Raw genomic sequence first — 18,606 nt, 5'->3', positions numbered from 1 at the left:
AGAGGTATTCCCAGTTAGTGAAGAGCTCCTGGAAACGCTGAAGTGAGTGGAAACAACTCCACTTGCTGGTCAGACTTTTGCAGAAACTGGTTTTTCATGAGATCTGCTTGCTATGGAGATATCTCACTTCCTTATCCCTCTTCCTTCGGGCTGTTGCTGTATTACTGAAACTGCCTTTCAGTTGTTTGCTTTGTGGCCTTGACTCAGAAGCGTGTGGGTTTACCAGCAGGAACTCACTGTTCTGTCAGTGATTCCATCAGTGTTTTGGGAGTTAGGTGGAGCTATCCTGGACATTGTCTGGTGACCACAACCCTATCATTGATCATTTAATACTTGTCTGGTTCATAAAGGTCTGAACCACAGGTGACTCCAAACCCACAACAATGTGTTTGACTCTCAACTGCCCTCTGTAATGGCCAAGCAGTTTAAGGGCAACTAAATGTTTGCCTTGTCTGTGATAATCCCATCCCAGGAAAGGAGAACAAAATAATACCAAGTATAACCCAACACTAAGTCACTCAAAGCTATGCCTCATTAAAAATACGAACATATCCCCATGAAACAACATAGAACATTTTGGCGCAGTACAGGCCCTTTGCCTCTCAATGTTACACTGACCTGTGATACCAATCTGAAACCCATCTGTCCTACACTATTCCATTATCATCCATATGTCTATCCAATGTCCATTTAAAAGCCTTTTAAGTTGATGAGTCTATTACTGTTGCAGGCAGGGCGTTCCACACCCCTACTACTACTCAGAGTAAAGAAAACCACCTCTGACATCTGTCCTATATCCATCAGCCCTCAGTTTAAAGCTGTGCCCCTAGTGCTCACCGTCACCATCGGAGGAAAAAGGCTCGCACTGTCCACCCGATCTAACCCTCTGATTATCTTGTATCAACAATGCTAAACAAAAATCACTTCCCCATTAAACCGCAGCTGCTCCTTGGCTGTAATTGTTAAGCCAGGAGAGTTTATTTTTTGCTATTAAGCGATTGTAATTTACACGTAACACTTACACCTCAGCTCAAAGCACAATTTTCAGGAATTTTGTCTTGGTCACAGGATGGAATACCAGCAGTAAGGAAGAACAGTTCCTTCATCAAGAATTTAATTCATTCTTGGGATGTGGGTATCACTGGTTGGGCCAGCATTTATTGCCGAACGCTAATTGCCCAGAGGGTAGTTAGGACTCAACAATTTTGCTGTGGGTCTGTGGTCATGCGTGTGTCAGATGTTTCCTTCCCTAAAAGGTAGTAATGGATCAGATGGCTTCTTCCTGACAATCAGCAACAATTTGCATGATTAGACTCTTCATTCCTGATGTTTACTGAAGACAAACTTCACCATCGGCCATGATGGGGTTAGAACCCAGCTCCCCAGGAAGGTTACCTGGCGCTCTGGATGAATAAAGTCGAGTAGTAATATCACGAGGCCATCACCTCCCCTGCCTATTCCAGAAAGAACACAGAAAACTGACATACATGACCAGCTGTGATTCAGTGGCTTACACGCTTCACTGAATCATCCAGGCTGCAGGCCAAGTGCTGGAGGATGGGACTAGTCATAGTCACAGACATAGTCACAGAGATGTACAGTACAGCGTGGAAACAGACCCTTTCATCTAACATATCCATGCTGAGCAGATATCCTCATCTAATCAGATAGGTGCCTGATGACGATCTCAGAGATTGTTGAGAGTTTCTTTTTATTCATTTACAGGATGTGGACATCACTGGTCAGACCAGCATTTATTACCCATCCCTAATTGTCCAGAGGGGAATGTGAGGATTGCAGGTGCTGGACGTCAGAGTCAGGATTGTGGTGCTGGAAAAGGGCAGCGAGTCAGGCAGCATCCAAGGAGCAGGAGAATCAACATTTTGGGCAAAAGCCCTTCATCAGTTAAGTTTTAATCCCGTTGCTGTGGGTCTGGAGTCACGCCTGGGCCAGACTGTTTAAGATTTCCTTCCTTTGAGGACATTAGAGAATTAGATGGGATTTTCCTGACAATCGACACCATCAGACTCCAAATTCCAGATGTTTATAAGGATTCAAATCCCACTTTCTGTCGCTGTATGATGCGAACCCATGTCCCCAGAAAATTTTCAGGGTCTCTGGATTAAAGATCTGGCAATAATCCCACTAGGATATCACCTCCCCATCACTTTTTTGTCGGGAAGGTGGGGGTGAGGGTGTGGGGGAAGTCTCCGAAATCATCCACCCAACTCCTTGTGCACCAACCCCACCCCTAGCCTCTCAGAGTGGTAGAGTCCACAGGCCGGGCATTAAGTCTCATCAGGCATCTCAGAGCCCCACATGTCACCCCTCCCCCATCCCCAGGGACTGCCAGAGAACGGGAGAATGCATGAGGACTTCAAATACACTCACTGAGTTTGTAAAAGGACAAAGACGACAGAGCCTGGACCTTCACAAGTTTATTGCAACTTCTGTGTCTTTTGTTAAAAAATAATGCAAGCTCGTTCGCAGCACAGGGGTGGGGTTGAGGAGGTTCACAAGAACGTGCAGACGACACAGAATGGTGGCTGAGATTGGCAAATGTGCACCCATTGGCGACCTACTGTCAAATGCTTCTCACTGCCAAGAGCAAGGGTCAGGATAGAACGTTCTGTCCTTGGATGAATGGTGTTTGGGGAGGGAGTAGGTACCACCCACTCCTTGACTTTCCAGAAACCGTTCCACTCCCTCAGCTCTGTTATTTTTACAGATGGACGTATTTGGAAGGAAAGGAAGAAAACATCTAATCTTTACAAGACCCAGATGATTTTCTTCAACAACTCAGGGCTGGCCAGAGGATTGGGAGCTCTCCTTCGTGACTGAGGGGCATAGAATTTATCGCAAACGCCAGGGGTGACCGTGGTCTGAGCTTAAACTGGAACGGAACTCCTCTGGATCCTTCCTGGGAGTTTGGTTTCGAGGCAGGAAATCAGTCAGTGCATCAAAGTTATAGATTGTCAGATCAACCACCATCTCACTGAAGAGTAGTGAACTAAATGAGGCCTACTTCTACTCCTGGGTCCTATGGTCTTAAGGAAATAAAACAGGGTTTGACTTACTGGGGCTGGGAGAATTAGAGAGAGCGTGCTGGGAGGAGGAGGTGGGAAGCATGGGGTGGGTGGGAATGGGGAGGGGGAGGGAATGGAGGAGGGCATGAACAATGCAGTCTGAAGGTGTACAGTGAAGGTGGAGTCCAATTTAAAATGCAGCCCCACAGCACAGGAGAACTGTCCATTTTTAAAAAAAACACATCTTCAAACACATTACTAATATGAGAGTGTAGGCTGAAAATTATATCGTTTAAAAAGATGATTGAAATAAGACATTTGGAGGTCAGGCAGCAGAATGAGAGATTGTCGGAGCCAGGGATTGAGGTGGAGCGATCGAGTGGGCAGAAGCAGGGAAACTGAGGGTAGAACTGCAGGGGATTTTGTGTGTTTGTGTGTGTGTCTGAGCGCGCGTGTGTGTGTGTGTGTGTGTGTGTGTGTCTGTCTGTCTGTCTGTGCATCTGTCTGTAAATGTTTGTCTCTGTGTCTGTGTGCCTGTGTATGTGTGTGGTGGTGGGGTGGGTGTGGGGGAGTGGGGTTGGGTGGTGTAGGGGTGGGGTGGGGTGGGTGTGGGGATGATGTGGAGGTGTGGGGGTGGGGTAGGTGTGGGGGAGTGAGGTTGGGTGGTGTAGGGGTGGGGTGGGGTGGGTGTGGGGATGATGTGGAGGTGTGGGGGTGGGGTAGGTGTGGGGGAGTGGGGTTGGGTGGTGTAGGGGTGGGGTGGGGTGGGTGTGGGGATGATGTGGAGGTGTGGGGGTGGGGTAGGTGTGGGGGAGTGGGGTTGGGTGGTGTAGGGGTGGGGTGGGGTGGGTGTGGGGATGATGTGGAGGTGTGGGGGTGGGGTAGGTGTGGGGGAGTGGGGTTGGGTGGTGTGGGGCGGTGTGAGTGTGGGGTGGGGGTGTGGGTGGTGTGGGTGTGGGTGGTGTGGGTGTTGGGTGTGGTGATGTGGTGTGCGTGGGGGTGGGGGTGTGAGGGTGGGGGTGGGGTGTGGCGGTGGGTGCGGGGGTGGGGGTGGGGTTGGGGTTGAGTGTGGGGGTGGGGTGTGGAGGGGGTGGGTGTGGGTGTGGGTGTGGGAGTGGGGTGTGGTGGTGGGTTTGGGGGTGGGGGAGTGGGGTTGGGTGTGGGGGTGGGGTGTGGAGAGTGGTGGGTGTGGGAGTGTGTGGGGGTGGGAGTGGGATGTGTGGGAATGGGGAGTGGGGGTGGGGTGTGGTGGTGGGTGTGGGGGTGGGGAGAGTGGGGTTGGGTATGGGGGTGGGGTGTGGAGGGTGGTGGCTGTAGGGTGGGTGTGGGGGTGGGGGTGGGTGGGTGTGGAGAAGGTTGAAAATTAGATGGAGATATTCTGAGTGTAAGGGATACTCTGAGAGTGAGGGGTAAGGATTGTGTGGATCTCTTGGAGTTTGGAAAGACTGGAAATGGCATTGGGGGGCAGGGCAATGTTTGAGGTACCAGGGCAGAATGCACCTGAAAAAATGAGGTGGCTGATGTTGAGGAGTGGAGGGTAGGGAGACCTTCCAGTACCAATCATGGAGCTACACAATGAAACATGGATGTACTATAAGGCAGAGCTCAGTACTGACTATCGCTTAACACACACACAGCTAGAGACTGGATTGTGAACTAACGGAAGGTCACTGGGGTGACTGGTCATGATGAAGAGAGGGTTAAAGGGACTGCCAAGCTCAACTCGTGGTTCAGCACTTTGACAGATACAAACGTGGGACTTTGAAGGACTGGTGACCGTCCCTTTCCCCTCTCTCCCCTTGCCGATGTCCCATCAGGCCTTGCTTTAACAGTGGATATTGGTGGTGTCCGTCCTGTATCTCTCCAACGTTCAGAACAGCAGCCACATAGTCCAATGGGATGATGGCTCCTAGTCTTCACCACCACAGAGTGCCAGCAGGACCTGTCTGTAGTCCCCTGAAGTATCCCCCTGGAAACAAATGGAAAATGAACACTCTTCACAGAATCACGGAATTATTGAGGTGGCGAAGAACTCTGTTCAGCCCATCCTTTCTGCACTGTCTCCTATCCCTGCAGTCTATTGGAGAGATTCCTGCAGCCTGGACGTATATCTGTGCAGACACTGATGGATACTGCATAGGATTGGGTGGGGTTTGGGTGTGGGGAGGCTGTTAGAGTCAGTTACCTCAGTTCACTGGTCAGCTGGCATACAATGCCAAGTGATGCCAACAGTGCAGGTTCAATTCCCACACCAACTGAGGTTACCATGAAACACCCACCATCTAAACTTCTGACCCCCACCCCCTTTTGCCTGAGGTGACCCTGAGGTTAAACCACCACCAGGAATCTCTCTCAAATGAGAGAGCAGTCCTTTGAGAATAGATGATTTGATTTGATTTTAACTGCATAGGGGGCCATTCAGCCCATATGGTCTTTTGGAAGAGCTAACTAATTAGTCTCAAACATCTACTTTTCCAGTATTATCCAAATCCCCTTCAAAGGTTCCCACTGAATCTGCTTCCACTGGCCTTTCCAACAACGACCCACTGAGTAATTGTCACCTCCTCAATCAGCTCTTATTGCCACTGAGTTTCAATCAGCATCCTCCACTTACTGATCCACCCACCATTGGAGATGCTTCCTTCTTATTTACCCTCCCAAAACCCTTCAATGATTTCAAACGCCTCCAATCAAAATCCCCTTTCCATTCACCGGACTGAGAATGACCCCCAGACCCTTCAGTTTGACCAGATATTGTCAGTGAGTCCCGAGTGCAATCTCCAAGTTGTCAATCGCAGGGAGGTTTGGGGGTGGTGCTATTCCCAGGATGGCTGGGTCTCTGTGGTACACATAAATGGGTGAATGACTGAAGTCACAGCCAATCGTTTTGGCCTATCCTTCAAATCTGTTAACAGACCTCACTGCAAATGTCTCCAGATCTCTTTTAATGCATTCCAGTCTTTTCCGTTGTCATTCCCAGGCTCTCACTTCAGATTTGAAATTCTTAACCTCAATAACAAAAATCCGACCAAACCTACCCACACCTCATCCACCCACATCCCTATAACATTCTCACTAATCAGCGAGGACTCTGTTTTCCCAATTCGGGTTTCTCCACTGTTCCCCTGTTACTTCACTCCATTAGTACAGAACCTAACCTCTCCAATTCCTTCCCTAAAACTTTCTCTCTCTCTCTCTCTGTTTGTCTCTACACCTTTAAGGCACTCTAGAAAAACTGCCTCTTGGCTCTTGCTGTGAGGTCAGATGACCTAACACATCACACCCTGTGGCCTGGTGTCAGGTCTGGACATGATGGAATCTGACCACATTGAATGGTTAACACATAGACATTCAGCTCATTCATAGAGTTCGCACAGAGTGGAAACAGACCATTCAGCCCATTGAGTCCACACCAACCCTCCAAACAGTATCCCACCCAGACACACCCCCTCTACCCTCTCCCTGTAACTGTGTATTCCCCATGGCAACCTACCTAACCTGCACATCCATGGGCACTATGGGTAATTTCCCATGGCCAATCCACCCTAACCTGCATATCCCTGGACACTATGGGGCAATTTCCCATGGCCAACCCACCCTAACCTACACATCTTTGGATTGTTGGAGGAAAGCCACACAGACATGGGGAGAATGTGCAAACTCCACACAGACAGTTGCCCGAGGCTGGAATCCCTGGCGCTGTGAGGCAGCAGTGCTAAGGCACTGGGCCACGGTGCCGCCTCATTGTGTCCTTGCGTCTGCAACTTCCCTGGTGCCATTCCCACAGCCCAACCTTCCTCTCTGCTCAGGCTTCACTTCCAGAACATGACCCAGGTTGGGAATTTAAAGATCAAAGGGCTGGTGGGGACTGGAGCCAGTGGTGGGTCAGCAGGCACAGACAGGTTTCAGGGAAAACCCAACTAGACCGTGAGCTGAAAGACTCGGCTCTTCATCAGACACTAAATCACTCCCTCCTGGATTCTGCTGAGATGTAGTTCATGTTTGATGGTTCCCCTCGGATACTTGCCTCTATAAAGGAGTACAGCGATGCATCATACAACTCTTTGAACTCGTGTCGGATGTTCATCAGGTCAATTTCGCTCCTGGACACCATGATCCTGATCAGGGTCTTGTCATCTGTCCCCGCTCCCTAGAAAATCACAACAAGGTTCTGAAGTTAACACCCGAGACAGGAGAACAGCCAATCCCACAGCCATTCAGGGCCGTTTAACCAGGACTAGGGTGCTATGCTGGGGCTTCGATAGCCAGATGGTAAAGAGTTTGAAGTTGGATGATGCCGATTCACTCACTGCACATAAGGGCTAGAAGCAGGAGGTGGCCATTCGGCCCCTCGAACCTGCTCCACCATTTAATACCATCATGGTTGATCTCATCTTGGTCTCAACTCCACTTTCCTTCCCACTCTCCATGACCCTTCAGCCATTAGGAATTGAAAATCTGACTATCTCCTCTGATTTATTCCGTGTGTTGGCATGCTGGGGGAGTGAATTCCACAGATTCATGATCCCTTGAGGGAGGTAATTCCTCCCCATCTCTGTTTTAATACTGCATCCTCTCCTCATCTGAAAACCAGGATCTCTGGTTCTAACCTGTCCCACATGAGAAAACATCCTCTCTCTCTACTTTCAGTCCCTATTAGAATTTTATATAACTTTATTAGATCTCCTCCCATCCTTCTGAACTCCAGACAGTAAAGGGTAAACTGTACCTTCAGGTGAGAAGGATTTAAAAGGGACCTGAGGGGTATATTGTTCACACAGAGGAAGGGGTAGATGCAGGTATGGTTACAACATTTGCCCTTCCCTACCCTCCACACCCAGAGGATCATCAGCCACCATTTCCACCACCTCCAGTGAGATGCCACCACCAGACACACATTCCCCTCCTCTCCCTTGTTCACCTTCTCAACACATCACAGACACTCCCAACAAGCTCAACACCATCTGCAGTAAAACAGCTTGGTCTGGACCCCATCCACCCCCTTCACTGCTCAATCCCTTCACCGCTGACAGAGTGTGGACATCTCTCTGATTCTCTGGAGTAATTCACCAGAGCTCCTTTGGCAACACCTTCAAAACCAACATCCATTTCCTTTGAGGAGGCCAAGGGCAGTAGGTACGTGGGAACACCAACCCCTGCCGGTTCCTCTCCACGGCACTCACCATCCTGACGTGGAAACAGTTTGCTGTTCCTTCACTGTCGCTGGGTCAAAGTCCTGGAACTGAATACATGTAGGCAGCTGTGGAGTGAATGGATAAACTAATTCCATCACAGATGAGGTTAATGAAGGAGAATTTACCTTCATCGACTTGTAGAGGCGTTCGGCAAAGAACCCTGGCATGTTCTTGATGTTGCGAACTAGGAATGAAGGAGACAGAGAAATTGGTGTACAACAACAACCTGCACTTATGTAGCACACCTAGATATTTCCAGAGTGTTGACAAAACAAAAATAAAAATCCGAAAATATAGACGCTGAACTCATGGTCTGCGAATTTTGATTTGCTGGTGAAAGAAGATTAAACAGTAGCTTTCCAACTGGAACCAAATAAATCGGTTAAGCAGAAAACATTGTTGGACAATGGGGAGGAAAATCAAAACCAAAAATCACTGGAAAAGCTCAGCAGGTCTGGCAGCATCTGTGGAAAGAAATCAGAGTTAGAGTTTTGGGTCTGGTGACCCTTCTTTATAGAATCTATATAGTGTGGGAGCAGGCCATTCAGCCCATTAAATCCACAATGACCCTTCGAACAGCAGTCCACCCAGACCCACCCCTCTACCCTATAATAAAAAGAAAATACTGCGGATGCTGGAAATCTGAAATAAAAGTACAAAGTCCTGGAGAAACTCAGCAGGTCTGGCAGTATCTGTGGAGAGAAAAACAGAGTTAACATTTCGAGTCCAGGGATCCTTCCCCAGGACTGAAGGGATGTGTAAAATGATCATTTTTATGATATTCACAAAGGGGGATGAGCAATGTAGAGGAGTGATATAGATGCAGCATAGGTGTTAATGGTGGGTGTTAATAGTAGAAAATAAGCCACCTCTGCAAACAAGCCCTGGGGCACTAGGGCGCAAGGACAGGATCAAAATGCAGGACATAAACATTAACTCCTTCAGAACCACAACCTTATACAACAGGCTACATAGCCTTGTTCTTGCTGCATTCCAATATGATGCTATGGCAGTTTAGAGTTATTGTGCTATCAAGTCATGGAAGGACAGATGATCCCAAAGCTTGGTCAATGGGGGTGGTTTTAAGCATGGGAGAGAGCGAGGTAAAGAGTCATTGAGGTTTACAGACATAGTTCTGGAGCTTAGCACCAAGACTGGTGAAGGCACAGCCAATGGCAGAATATGCTCTTTATCGTCGTCCAACCAGCGCCTCAAATATTTTACAGAACAGGTGTCTGGCACTAAATGGCAAAACATACAAGTGAGCACTGGATTGTGGAACTAAGTTGAGGTCAAAACATTGAATGTTTTCAAGAAGCCCATAAAATTGTAGAGTCCTCCAAAGAGTATCCCACCCAGACCCTTTCCCCTACCCTACTACTTTACATTTACCCCTGACTAATGCACCTAACCTACACATCCCTCAACACTACAGGCAATTTACCTAACCTTTGGAGTGTGGGAGGAAACCGGAGCACTCGGAGGAAATCCACACAGACACAGGGAGAATGTACAAACTCCACACAGTCACCCGAGGTGGGAATTGAACCCAGGTCCCTGGTGCTGTAAGGCAGTAGTGCTTTAACCACTGAGCCCCCTGCCACCCCATGTCCTTAGGGCTAAAGGGATCAGGATCGGAGGAGAATAGGGGTTGTGATTGGATGATCAATCACAATCCTAACGAATGGTACAGCAGGCACAAAGGGCAGAGTGGCCTACTCCTACTGCTATTCCCTGTGTTTCTTGATTTATGCTTCAGAGTTTAGAAGAATGAGGGCTGATCTTATTGAAATATACAAGATTCTGAAGAGGCTTGATGCTGAAAAGATATTTCTACCAATGGAGAAAACTCTCACAAGGGACACAGATACAGGATAATTCACTCACAACTGAGTATCATAGAATCCCAACAGTGTGGAAACAGGCCATTCATCCCAACAAGTCCACAGTGGCCCTCCAAACAGCACCATCCCCAGCCTCAGCCCCCCCCCCATCCCTATCCCTGTATCCCTTGGCCAATCCACCCAACCTGCACATCTTTGGACTGATGAAGAATTTCTTCTCCCAGAGAGCAATGAATGTCTGGGATTCTCTACCCCAGAGGGTTGTGGAGATCTCTGAAAATATTTGAAGAGGATGTAGACAGACTTTTGAAATGTGACGGAGTTGCAGCTTTGAGAGGCGCTGGTCTGAAAGAGAAGACAAACCCTCGGACAGATCAGCCATGACCTTACGAAACAGCACAGCAGATTTAATACAGACTAAATCCATCCATGTTTTGATCTTCAGTCGCAATATTTCACGGAAGCCTTCTGGATTGTGGAAGGATATGCGCCCTTGCACAGAAACACACAAAGAGGAGACACTAGGCAGTGCCAATGGGAGAGGTTAGAGTCCATGCAAATACTGTCCAGGTGCAGGTACACGAACAGAGAGAACAGGGAGAGAAAAAAAATCAATAGGAAGAAGAGTCTCACAACGACCAGGTTCCCAGTTTTGATTGCAGCCTCGGACGACTGTTGATGTGGAATTTACACATTCTCCCCGTGTCTATGTGGGTTTCCTCCGGGTGCTCCAGTTTCCTCCCACAATCCAAAGATGTGCAGGTTAGGGTGGATTGGTCTTGCTAAATTGCACAGAGTGTCCATGGATGTGTAGGTTAGGTGCATTAGTCAGGGACAAATATAGGATAATAGGCGAGGGGAATGGGTCTGGGTGGATTACTCTTCGGAGGGTTGGTGTGGACTTGTTGGGCCAAATGGCCTGTTGTCACACTGTAGAGGCAGGTGGGGGGGGGGGGGGGGGGGGGTGGGGGGGGATGGGGGTGGTGTGGGTGGGAGAGAGAGAGAGAGAGAGAGAGAGAGAGAGAGAGAGAGAGAGAGAGAGAGAAAAAGAAAGTGTTCCAGAGTCTGTTTACTTTCTGATGTGTTGCTGACTCACTCTCTACAGACAAGAGAATATGTAGAAAGAACTCTGGAGTTACCCCAGATAATTTAAGAACCTAATTCTCCTTTCACACCATTCATCTTTGCATAAGGTTTTGGTCATAAAATAATAAATAACAGCCTTTATGAGATGACAGAGTGAAGGAGGGAAAAACCACTTAGTGAAAGACCAGGAAGAGATCAAATGTGAGAAGGTACAACAGGAGGAGGACTCGTTGATAGAATAGCTAATGGGATGTGGAATGCCTCATCACAAGGCGCTATTGAAGATCTGCAGTTTGCTCTGATTAAAGGAGATTCTGTAGAAATACAGGCCTGGGAAGGTGGGACAGAGAAACAGGGTCAGCAAGAGAGGCAGGAAACTGGAGTCGGGGGAGCTATGGTCTCGCACAGCACATGGTAATCTGGGTCATCTGGGTGAGCTGCTGGAGCAGGAACGAGGGTTCGGGTGTTTGTCAGTGCCTCTGGAACCGAAATCAAGGGGGGAGTCAGAGACTCAGAATCGTCAAGAGTGGGGGCGGGGGGATAAACAGAGGGCTGGGGACAGAGTGGGAGAAACAGAAGTGGGTGGGGGGGGGGGGGGGGAAACAGAGTTGGGGGGATTCCACATGTGTGTGTTATGTATGTGAATCTTTGTGTGCAGAATCCACATCTACATGAGCAAATGTGTGCATCTGATTTGATTTATTATAGTCACATGTACCTGAGTACAGTGAAAAGTTTTGCTTTGCGAGCAGTACAGGCAGATCATAGCAAACGAGGACATACAGGGTGCATGTGTGTGTACATGTGGGTGTATGTATGTATGTGTGTGCACGTGGTTGAGTGTGTGAGTGCATATGTTGTATGTGTATGTGTTTGAGTGTGTACACATGTGTGTTAATGTGTGTGTGTATATGCAGATGAACATTGTCCCTTTTGTTTGGAATGAGCCGGACTGACTCACCGATAGCGATCAGTGCATTCCTCACGTCTCCAGATATATCATTCTTGATGGTCTGCTCGATATCTCTGTTGGTGAGTTTGATGTAATCCTGGAAAACTGCAAGGAAACAGAGTGCAGCCAATCAGAGCCTGGGAAATACCTGCCAACCTCAACCCTAAGCTCCAGGCCTCTTTAACAGACGGCAAAACACTCACAGGAGGATAATCAAACAGAAAGTGAGACCATTTCAGGGCACAGTCGGACAGATGCGGGAGGTTTTAAGGATAGTCTCCAAGGCGGGATGGGAGATATGGAGGGGGTTCCAGTGATGGGGCGCAGGGAGATGGCCACCAAGGGTGTAGCGATGAAAATGGAGACTGCAGAAGAGGCCAGAACTGAAGGAGCACAGAGATCCCAGAGGCTTATCAGAATCCCCACAGTGTGGAAAGAAGCCATTCAGCCCATCGAGTTTGCACCGACCTACTGAACAGCATCCCACCCAAACCCCTATCTTACCCATGGCCAATCCACACTAACCTGCACATCCCTGGACACAGGGAGAGTGTGCAAACTCCACACAGACAGTCACCCGAGGCTGGAATTGAACCCGGGTTCCTGGGGCTGTGAGGCAGCAGTGCTAACCACTGAGTCACCGTGCTGGCTTGAAAGCCCTGAGGAATTTACAGAGATGGGTCTGGGGGCTGTGAGGAGACCATGGAGGGTTGGGAATCGGGTACGGGAGAAGGGTTAAGGTGGTGTAGCTGAGGTGTAGACAAACAGGGGCAGTTAAGGAGAAAATGGCCGGCAGTGGTCAGTACACTGAGCTCCCCGTCGATACGTGGCCTGGGAATTTTAATATCCACCTGAGAAATGAAGAAGGGCCTCAGTTTCAGATGTCATCTGAAGGGCGGTACATCCGACAGCGTTGGATTGGGAAGCACCAGCCTTGGTCTGTGACTCAAATCTCCCAAGGAAGACTTGTGCACACAGCCTTCTCACTCAGAGGTAGAGAGTACAGAGCAGAGGCTGAAGGAGAAGCAGGGATCAACAGGGGATGAAGACAACACAGAGTGACAGCAGCAGATTCTGGGGGGTGGGGGAAGGGGGAAACACTCACCTCTCTTGAGGTGGGGGTAGCTCCTCATACACAAGATGCTGATGAACTTTGACTCCATGGAGCCCGAGTCTTCGTCAGTTGAGCCACACAGCTCCTAACAACCACACAGCAAGGGAACAGAGTTAGAAAACAGTGCCAGCACAAGGACAGGCCATTCGCTCCATTCCAGTGTGTGCTGGACACAAGCCTTTGTCCTCCTCTGCACCATCTCCCTCTATCCTCCCACTCCTCTCACCCCCGTGTATCCGACTGTCATCGTCAGGAGCACAACAGAATTAAAATTCAATGCCAGGCCAGGTTTTCTCTCTTGGTCTCGGACTGAGAGCAGGTCTCATTTCAGAGCAACGCAGGAAGCTGTGTGTGAGGGTAGTTCACAGATCAACTTCCTAGAATCAACTACAATGTGGAAACAAGCCATTCGGTCCATCAAGTCCATGCCAACCCTTTGAAGAGCATCTCACCCAAACCCACTCTATCACTGCATTCTCCATGTCTGATCCACCCTAACCTGCACATCCCTGGACACTATGGTGCAACTTACCATAGCCAATCCACCCTAACCCTGCACATCCCTGGACACTATGGGGCAATTTCCCATGGCCAATCCACCCTAACCTGCATACCCCTGGACACTATGGGGTAATTTACCATGGCCAATCCACCCCAATCTCTTCAGACTGTGGGAGGAAACCCAGGCAGACACAGGGAGAATCTACAAACTCCACACAGACAGTCACCCGAGGCGGGAATCGATCCCGGGTCCCTGGCGCTGTGAGGCAGTAGTGCTAGCAATCGTACCACCCACAAAGGGTGGCTCTGTCAACTTCTCCTACTCTCCAAATACCCAATCCCACACTGTGTCCTCCAACACCGCTCTTGAGAAAGAAACTTGCCATGACTTTATGTTGTCCCAGTGCTGTCTGTCACCAGTACCTTCTGAAGTTTAGTTACAGCTGTAATGTTTGCTGTGTATCGGAGTTTGCTATTCTATGTCTCTTGGTCAGATTATTGGCATCAGTCTGGATTTTGCACTGGATGGGGATTTGAACCCACAATCCTCTGACTCAGAGATGGGAGCACTCCCCCCTGAGTCATGACTGATATCATCTCCATTCCCTCATCCATGAGTTAATGGATTTAGACCTCAGTCCCGCCCCATTCTAACTAACAGCAAGGGTGTTGCCTGAAAGGGTGGTGAGAGCACAATTGTGAATATATTTCAAAAGGGGAATCAGATAAACACTTGGAAAGGAAACATTTGCAGGGTAATGTGAGGGAAGAGTAAAGGGGTCGAGGATAGCTGTTCCAAAGAGCTGGCATACACACAGTGGGCCAAATGGCCTCACTCTGTGCTATTTCATTCCAATATGTGCCAGACACTAAAACCAATGGGAATCAGTAAAGCCAAGCATCAACTGTCAAGTCAAACCACTCGTGTTTTCTGACCAAGTGCCATCATGAATTCCTTTGTTTCTTGGGAGTTTTGAGGGGGGAGTGTGGAAAACTGGATTAAAAATACAACCTCCTACATTCAAAGGAGCATCATTTATATAAACACTAAAAACCTGCTGTCCGCTAAGGAAGAGTCTCAGCCATGATAGCGCAGTGACGGTTTACAGAGACTTACCAGGTAATCGGATATAAGCTGACATGGTTTGCATAGTAAAGGAAAGAAAAGAGAGTGTTTTTGTTTCTCTGCCACGTTAGTAAGAATCCAACAAGAACATAAGAGAGATCAGACACCCAGAGAGCACAGTACTGTACTGTCTGATTGTTGTCACCTACAACGGTCCTGTGGTGGGGTTCCATTTGCTAGCTAGCTGCTTCCATTCTGAGAGAGTTAAATACACAGAAATAATGCCCACCAGTGGAAGGGTCAGAAACCAGGACACATTCATTGAAGGTAACAAGCAATAGAATCAGAGGAGGACAAGGAGTGTTTTTAATATAACCCAGCACCGAGTAGTTATCAAGAATGATCTGCCTGAAAGGGTGGTGAGAGCACAATTGTGAATATATTTCAAAAGGGGAATCTGATAAACACTTGGAAAGGAAACATTTGCAGGGTAATGTGAGGGAAGAGTAAAGGGGTCTAGGATAGCTGTTCCAAAGAGCTGGCATACACACAGTGGGCCAAATGGCCTCACTCTGTGCTATTTCATTCCAATATTGTTCCAGGTACAATTGTCAACCAAGACCAGGCAGCTCCTGAAACAAAAGAGTTTCAAAGTGGGACTAGGGCAGGGCAGAGTGTGATGGAGAATTATATCGCAAATAGAGCCTTCTCATGCACCGGTGCATGCTGGGAAATCTCAGCATCCTTTATACAGTGCAGACACACACACACACATACCCACACACACACTGCATACCCTGACCTGCAGATGCAGCTGGCTAAATCTAAAAGTTATCCAGACTCATGTTATGTTTTAAAAAAAAGGTTGTGGTTAAAAATATCTTTTCACAACCTTAAAATCATCTTTCCAGCCAATCAAAGCACTGCTGCTTTATGAGTTACACGGCAATTTGCCCATCAGCAGTTCTCCCCAATAGGAAGAAAAAGGTCGATGTTGGTTCAGGGATCAATACTGGCCCAAGGACACCCCAGAGAACTGCTCTCCTCCGAGCTCCAGGGTGGGGCTGGATAGGCCGCAGTGGGGATTATTTCTTTTTGTTCTTTGTTATATTACTCTGGAAGCACTGTTATTCAGAATTTTTAATTTCTTTGTATTTTCTAAATTATTACCATAATTTCGTACTTTTGAATTTCTGTAATGCTAAACTTTCTATTTCTTTATTATTTTATTTTTTTCCCTGAGAATTTGTACAGAAGATTCCATACTTAAGCACATTGGCACCTAAGGTAATGTTCTAAGTGGTGATTGTAAACTTTTCACTGTATTCATGTGAGTGACAATAAAGCTAATTCAATCCAATCTTTTATCATTGGAGCATTGGAGGCTGAGGGGTGACCTGTCAAGAGGTTTATAAAATAATGAGGGGCATGTAGAGGGTAAATAGCCAAGGTTATGGAGTCCCAAACTAGAGGTGAGAGGGGAAAGAGAGACAAAGGACCTGAGGGGCAACTTTTTCACGCTGAGGGTGGTACGTGTGTGGAATGGGCTGCCAGAGGAAGTGGTGGAGGCTGGTACAATTGCAACATTTAAAAGGCATCTGGATGGGTATATGAATAGGAAAACTTTAGAGGGATATGGGCCAAGTGCTGGTAAGTGGGACTGGATCAGTTTAAGATATCTGGATGGCATGGTCAAGTTGGAACAAAGGTTCTGTATCCGTGCTGTATAACTCTACGACTCTATCTGAGCCATGAGATCTTTGCACTCAGTTGATGGGAGACAAGGCCTGGTGACACCCCGAACTATGTTGCACTCCCCTCGGTACCACAGCGCTAACCTCAGCAATGAAGCAACAAACTTCTGAACAGAGTAAGCCAAAGGAGCCTACTCCTCCTCCTAAGTCTCGCTTATTCAGTTCCGAGTTGAATGGGTTTGTCTGTTGGGACAGAGGCCAGGATAAAGAATAAGACAAGTTCCACTAAACCCTTTCAAGAAATTCTTGCATTTATATAGTGCCTTTCACAACTGCAGGGTCCCCCACCCCCCAACCCCCTTCACCATCAATGAAATACTTACTCCTGCCTTCTGCTATTAGTGGACGAATACATTCAAAGAAAATTAATTCCAGAATTACTCACCATTTTTGAAAACCCCCTCTGTGATTTGGATTATACCTGCATCAGGAGGTGGGTTTTTAATTTCTGTGGGTGCTGGGACAGTCTTGGAGACCCCTAGCCCACAGGGGCTTTGTACACCAATGGCCCCACCAAGAGACAGGCACATTCCGGAGGCGTTTGGAGCAGTCATGGAGGGAGGTAATGATACCCAGAGCGATAGGAAACGGGCGATGGCTGCCACTGTTAAATCAAAGTGCGGGTTTCATCTCCCTCCTGCCCCTTTGTCTTTGAGCGTTTCAACTGACTTTGACCCAATGGGTTGGTTACCTTTGCATCCTCCATGGCACGGGCCAGATCTGCTTCCCCCTCCTCTCGGTTCCCCTTTCAGAAAAATACAAAACAGCGTCGTTAGTGCAAGGAGACGTCAAGACTATTTCGACAATAATCACATGACTATAGCATGATAGGCAAAGATGATGAATAAGAGTGTCATGAAAGGAATGGACACTGAGCCTTACGGTGGCTCAGTGGTTGGCACTGCTGCCTCTCAGCGCCAGGGACCCGGGTTCGATCCCAGCCTCGGGTAACTGTCTGTGTGGAGTTTGCATGTTCTCCCCGTGTCTGCATGGGTTTCCTCCCACAATTGAAAGATGTGCAGGTTAGGGTGAATTTCCCATAGTGTTCAAGGATGTGTAGGTTAGGTGCATTAATCAGGGGTAAACTTCGATATAGGGTAGGGGAATAGGTCTGGGTGGGCTTCTTTGCGGAGGGTCGGGGTGGATTTGTTGGGCCGAAGGGCTTGTTTCCACACGGTCAGTATTCTATGAAAAGGGCCTTTGGTCAATTCTTTTGAAAAGAGATGGTAAGGAAAAGGTTGGTTTTAGAAGCTGGTTTTAGAGAGTGACTCATAGTAGGGAAGAGCTGGAGATGGTCATTGAGGGGGGATTCCAGAGCTCAGGGCAACGTTGGGCTGATCCCTCGCCAGCTGCTGGAGTTTGACATTAGACACTAAGGGTTTCATTGAGAATAGGTTCAATACAAGACTTGCCTCTGGGCTGAAATAACTCCCCTAAGGCCAGTATCCCATTACCAAGTTACTCATGCATTAGACGTGATACCCAAATAGCTCAGAGCCAGAGTAAACAGAATCCCTGACATGCCCACACTACAGCCTAACAGAGATAATGCTTATCTTCCCCCCCACACCCATGTTGTGTGTGCAGGTGTCGGACACATTGAGGAGCAATGAGCGTGTACAACTTTATTTCTATTCCACCACCAGGAAGAAAGGAAACACCCGAGTGTAAAGTGACAAGCAGCGCCCTTCACATCAAAGGGCAAGTCATTCCTGTTTCTATCTGTCAGCCAGCACTCCCTGACTGGACTGGGGTAACAGCCCCAATCAGAGAACTCACATTCTATGAGGTCCACCTGGTTCAACTCGTTCTGTTCTCTACAGCCAACTCCTAACCACAAACCCAGTAGTCTCTTATTGACTCTTTTCAAATAACTCAAATAAACCAACTGAACCAAACAGAACCAAGCTAACAAGTGACAGCCCCCCGTTCCCCCCCCCCCCCACAAAGAGACATTGGCTCGAAGGATTACAATCTCAAAAGCAGCATTGCGTCAAAAAGAAAGCTGACGGAGTTAGAGTTTACAGAATGTGATTGGATGGGAGACGATTCACTTCAGTGAAAAACT

General features: G+C 48.1%; 1 protein-coding gene across 2 annotated transcripts in view; it reads right to left on the bottom strand.

Moving 5' to 3' along the window:
* Positions 1-2,422: 2,422 nt before the first annotated feature.
* Positions 2,423-18,606, bottom strand: part of anxa6 (annexin A6) — a 105,994-nt gene continuing 89,810 nt past the window's right edge. Inside the window, exons 20-26 of one of the 2 annotated variants that reach the window (XM_072590293.1) lie at positions 17,230-17,283; positions 14,836-14,853; positions 13,209-13,302; positions 12,113-12,208; positions 8,347-8,405; positions 7,054-7,176; positions 2,423-4,995 (exon numbers count right to left, since the gene is read on the bottom strand). In XM_072590293.1, the coding sequence (XP_072446394.1) occupies positions 4,936-4,995; positions 7,054-7,176; positions 8,347-8,405; positions 12,113-12,208; positions 13,209-13,302; positions 14,836-14,853; positions 17,230-17,283 (504 nt within the window). In that variant the 3' untranslated portion in view covers positions 2,423-4,935. The remainder of the gene's footprint in view (positions 4,996-7,053; positions 7,177-8,346; positions 8,406-12,112; positions 12,209-13,208; positions 13,303-14,835; positions 14,854-17,229; positions 17,284-18,606) is intronic. The other variant, XM_072590295.1, reaches the window with a different exon arrangement.

Source organism: Chiloscyllium punctatum, chromosome 20, assembly GCF_047496795.1.
Source record: "Chiloscyllium punctatum isolate Juve2018m chromosome 20, sChiPun1.3, whole genome shotgun sequence".
NCBI classification, from domain to species: domain Eukaryota; kingdom Metazoa; phylum Chordata; class Chondrichthyes; order Orectolobiformes; family Hemiscylliidae; genus Chiloscyllium; species Chiloscyllium punctatum.
Note: the sequence above shows the minus strand (reverse complement) of the source record. Positions and strands in the feature narration are given on the sequence as shown.